The following is a 4,923-nucleotide window of genomic DNA, read 5'->3' as shown; positions in this document are numbered from 1 at the left end:
CGCAAATTGGGAGTGCGTGCTATTGCCAGCCGCAATGCGCCGCCGCCACCGCTAGTTGACAACACTGTGGAAATCGCCAGATTGCGACAACAAGTTGAGGAGTTATTATAGCAACAGCGACCACAGACTCAGCCTCAGACTCCGCCTCTGCCGCAACCATAGCCGCAGCAAATGGCCTCAGCACCCTAACAAGTTGGTCCATATGGGGGATGGCCAATGGCGAACTATGCGCCACATCCAGTTCAGCACATGGAGCCAATTTATGAGCGGTTCCGTAAGCAAGACACTCCGAACTTTGAAGGGACTACAGACCCCTTCGAGGCAGAATAGTGGCTAAGAAACGTGGAGCCAATCCTGACGCACATGAATCTAGGAAATGCGGACCGCATATCCTGCATTTCGTCTCTACTCAAGAAAGATGCCAGAATATGGTGGGACTTAGTCCAGCAGACGCATGATGTTGCCACCATGACTTGGACCCGATTTGTGGAGTTGTTCCGTAAAAAGTATTATAATTCGGTTGTCATCGCTTCAAGAGTCGAGGAGTTCGCTGGCCTGAAGCAAGGGAGTTTATCAGTGGCAGAGTATGCTCAGCAGTTCGACTGATTAGCTAAGTTCGTACCGGAAATGGTTCCAACTGACTATCTGAGGGTGTCTAAGTTCGTTAGAGGACTTCGACCGAAGATCGAGCTAGGGGTTAAGCTAGCAAACCCAGGAAATACTACTCTCCGAGGAGCTTTGGGCGAGCTCTACAAATCTTTACCATCTCCCTAGAAGCTTAATTACTTCTCTAATGACTGACACATGTTCAATGATGAAATTACAGACAACAGTTAATTTTATTTGAAAATAATATTTTAACATTTTAATTATTTGAGTGGTTTGTAGTTTTGCAGCTAAAATGGAGGTGGATCCCATTTGTTTTAGGCATTTGTAGAGAACAATATTTTATGATTTTCCACTTCTATGTGTAAAAACTATCTCATTTTCAAAAACTGATTTTAGGTTTATTTTAGAAAACCAATCAAATATCATTTGGGCCCATTTATATTATAAGTATTCAAAAACTTAAAATTCTATTTGAATTCTCAACCAATCACACCATAAGTTTTTGGTTGTTCGGTTTTGGGGTATTGAGGAGGGAAATGAGAAAAGAAAATGAGGGCTCATTTTTTCTGGTGAGAGAAGAGGCGGGATACATTGTATTTCGCTAAATAAAATGTTTGGGGGCTATTTCATTTTAACCTTCGCGCCTTTACCGCTTCTGATGCTAAGAAAATATAATACTTTTTCAATAGTATTATAATCATGTGTTGTGGAAAGTGATTTTTGGTGTAGTGGCATCGCACCACACTGCATTTTTACAATGTGGTTTATACGGTGCGGGTTACGGTTTGAAAAATTGCTCAAACCGCATATGCGGTGCAATCCAATAATTTTTGGTAGAGATATTTTTTTTTAAAGCAAAAGCTAAAAGCCAGTAAAGCACCAGCCCCTAAAACCTCCATCAACATACACTAATACAACAACATTAAATTTAATGAACAATTTAACCAGCACAATTAATTAAATTAACTAGTAATGTGTTTAATTAGGTGAGTATATATGTCTCTCTTTAACATACAAGTAATTAATAAGCTATTTATTTAAATTCACCATCTCACATATATATTTATCTAAATTCTTACTTATTCCACACATAATTTATAGAATTTTACGTGAAGAAACTAAAGAAAGACGCTTAATTTGGGAAAAGAAAATTTCTACTCATGAAATTCACAATTATCACAACATCAATCAAAAGCCATAAATACACTCCAGTTTGTTTCTTCGATCGAAAGATAATAAAAGAAGAACAAACATGCACACACTCAAAGATTTCAGATACTTGAGACTTCCATGTTCATACATATATTTATAATATGGTTCTAAGAATTGACAGCCCAACACTTGTTCCTGATCTCACCAGCCGTGCCAGTGAGGACCTCAACGGCTCCCATCTTCTTCATGGACAGTGCGAATTCAGCGAAGAAAGCATCTTGATAAACCAACTCCTGGACGGTGTCACGGGCGACCTTGTTCGTGAGAAGTGCGGCGTCTGAGGTGAAAAGGCCCTTGTGCTTGAGCACGACGCCGTAGTAGCTGCTGTCGAAGGTGAGAGCGCTGCCGGGGTCCATTGGGACAGTTGTGTTTTGGTCGTTTGGAGGGCATTTGGTCTTCAAGAGTTTGGCATAGTTTTTGTCCAGTGAAGGGTCTTGGTCTCCTTTTCCGGTGAAGTTGTATAGTCTGTTGTTGAACGCAGTGCAGTGTCCCACTCCGATCGTGTGTCCTCCTATATATATATATACATATATTATGTTCAACAACTATTGCGTACGACATGTCGTTTTGTGATTTTTCATTGCTAATTAATTTCTTATCTTGAGTTTGAAAATATATGTTTAATAATAAGCTGTTTGGTGGGAGGGAACGGTCTTGGACTTGGACGTTGAAAAATAAAGGGAAAATACTCAATCAATTTTTTTATATTTTGTTAAATAACCATTCGAACTCTATGATTTACAAAATAAATCAAAATAGTACCCAAAATTCGATTTCAGTCAAAATATTTCCAATTATAAAATCAATTCTCGGGTCTTTAGTGATGCAATTGACTGAGAGAAGTGAAGAAAGTGTTCAAGGAACTGAGAATAAAATATTATATTTGAATTTTTTTTTTACTAAAATTAGATATAAGGTACTTTTTTGATCAATTTTGTAAACACGCTTCATCCGTATTATCATTTAACAAAACACATTAATCGATCGCCTATTTGTTAAAGACACAAGGCCAAGCTGTTATTTTCTTAAAAATAAATATACAAGCTAATTATGAACATGTACGTTAAGAGAAATGGTCCTTAGTATATAATATGCATGTAAGTAACAACCTCTGTATATTATATATAATTAATTACTTTGATTAGTTATATATAATTGATATGTGTATTAGTACCTGATAATACGACAAGGTCATGCCCAGAAAGGCCTTTGGTGGCAAAGCTTTGCTTGAGTTGGGTGAAGTTGAAGAAGGGTGCTGGAATGTTTTGTTGTACTTCGCTCATTATTGATACTTTTCCATCTCTTCTACCCGTAGGCACTTCCCACATGGATTTCTTAAACTGAATATATATACATATTAAGATATTATTAAGACTCTAAATATATATACACATTGAGTGTTGTTATTATACTTTAAGATGTTCAATACTATATGAGGTGATACTTTATGTTTGGTTAGCGATATTCATTCAAATAAATAAGACATGATATTAGATTGCATCAATAACGGTATGTCACCTACTTGTGGTGTTGAACACCAATAGTATCCCTTACTAATTCTTATATTTTTTATTTAGTTCTAATCACTTACTGCGTAGGAAACAGAGTCCCTTGCAGCCAAAGCTAGAATATCAGCGCATGAAACGACTCCTGGACATTTCTTCTCAACTTGTGCTTTGATATCATCTATTACATCAAAACCCAACAAACTTTGGTTTGGAGCTGCATCTTTTTCAGCATTTTTCTTTGTTGAGTTCAACAGAACCGAACCATCACATCCCTGAAATAATAATGATGATATTAATACCTGTATATTTAAGATAAAATACTATTTTGGCATTTGTGTATGTTTCCGAATCGTAATCGGCTCTTATGTATTGTTAAATGATAATTTGGATACTTAGTTTTACAAAATGGATCAAAATAATACTCTAAACTCGATTTTGGTCAATATATTTTCAATTATAAGATCATATCATGGGTGATTGGCGATGCAATAAGTTCAAAGAAGCAGAGAATGTAATCGAGAATGAAAGATTATATTTGAAAATATTTTGACTAAAATCGAGTTTAGGATACTAATAAAACTTAGGTCTGAATTATCATTTAACAAAATACAAAAAACGATTGCTTACTCTAACAAAACAATCGTGGAAATGCATTCTGAGCAAGCGTGCGGGCACAGCAGGGTTAGTGGCCACATGTTTCTCGGTGGCCTTCTTCACAATAGTCTCAGCTTCTTCACAGCTATGCTTGTAGAAATTGTTTGTGAGTTGCCCTCCTTCAGAGCCCACCAAGAGACTAATTAGAACAACAAACACCAATATAAGAAAGTTGATCTTCATCATTGTTAGAAATATCTTTGTATTTACGAGCAATGATAGTACTTATTGGTGTGAATGAATGAATTCGAGTGCTAGTATATATAGGCAAATATTATAGCTAGAAACGTAGTCTTCACTTATAATATAATTAATCTCTCTGCTGCAAATATAATATTAATGATCAAAATTATATTGCCAACTAAACTGATATGACTTTCTATGTGTGTGTGATTATCTTATGCTGAAATTGCAGCCAACAAACAATTTTTCTTTTTAAATGACCATTAATTAGTTAATTACTAAACATTATATACTACACGAAGAAGTTTTCTCAAATTTGTAAATGAAGTAGCAATTGTTACAATTAATGATTGAGCAAAGTTGACTTGCACATACATAATTAATCATATATTCTGTAAGTATGATCTGTCCAGTCAAAATAATCTGTACACGAATCATATTATGACTCTTAAACTGTTCCCGGCAGCTCAGCCGGATTGCTATTTTTTATACTAATGATATAGCGACCTGCAGTAGTTGTTGTCTCTTTAATTATACATTTATATAAAAAATTAAGAGCAAATGTATCCAATACTTTTGGATTAGTAACCAATCATTTTTTAATGGTAAAAGTACTCGATGTCTACTTATGTCAGTTTCCGTTGGTACCCACTCTAATACAGTTGTTAGATACCGACAAAGTGAACACATCACCTCCTCATCGGTCTACATTATAGTATTTTATAAAAAAATATTTAAAATAAAAAATTAATAAAAA

General features: G+C 35.4%; 1 protein-coding gene across 1 annotated transcript; it reads right to left on the bottom strand.

The window, feature by feature from the left end:
* Positions 1-1,928: 1,928 nt before the first annotated feature.
* LOC133831572 (peroxidase 3-like) lies at positions 1,929-4,169 on the bottom strand. Its single transcript, XM_062261939.1, has 4 exons — positions 3,957-4,169; positions 3,413-3,601; positions 2,996-3,161; positions 1,929-2,332 (listed from the first exon to the last, which is right to left on the bottom strand). The coding sequence occupies exons 1-4, from the start codon at positions 4,167-4,169 to the stop codon at positions 1,929-1,931; spliced, it is 972 nt and encodes a 323-aa protein (XP_062117923.1).
* Between the last annotated feature and the right edge of the window lie 754 nt (positions 4,170-4,923).

The sequence above is a fragment of the Humulus lupulus genome, chromosome 4, assembly GCF_963169125.1.
Source record: "Humulus lupulus chromosome 4, drHumLupu1.1, whole genome shotgun sequence".
NCBI classification, from domain to species: Eukaryota; Viridiplantae; Streptophyta; class Magnoliopsida; order Rosales; family Cannabaceae; genus Humulus; species Humulus lupulus.
This window is presented reverse-complemented; position numbering and strand designations above follow the sequence as displayed.

Excerpts from the sequence above, each read along its gene's own strand:
- LOC133831572 (XM_062261939.1), bottom strand. The coding sequence starts at position 4,169 with ATGATGAAGATCAACTTTCTTATATTGGTGTTTGTTGTTCTAATTAGT. Across the intron at positions 3,162-3,412 it reads GGGACTCTGTTTCCTACGCA|TTTAAGAAATCCATGTGGGA; the intron begins GTAAGTGATTAG and ends ATATATATTCAG. Across the intron at positions 2,333-2,995 it reads TGACCTTGTCGTATTATCAG|GAGGACACACGATCGGAGTG; the intron begins GTACTAATACAC and ends ATATATATATAG.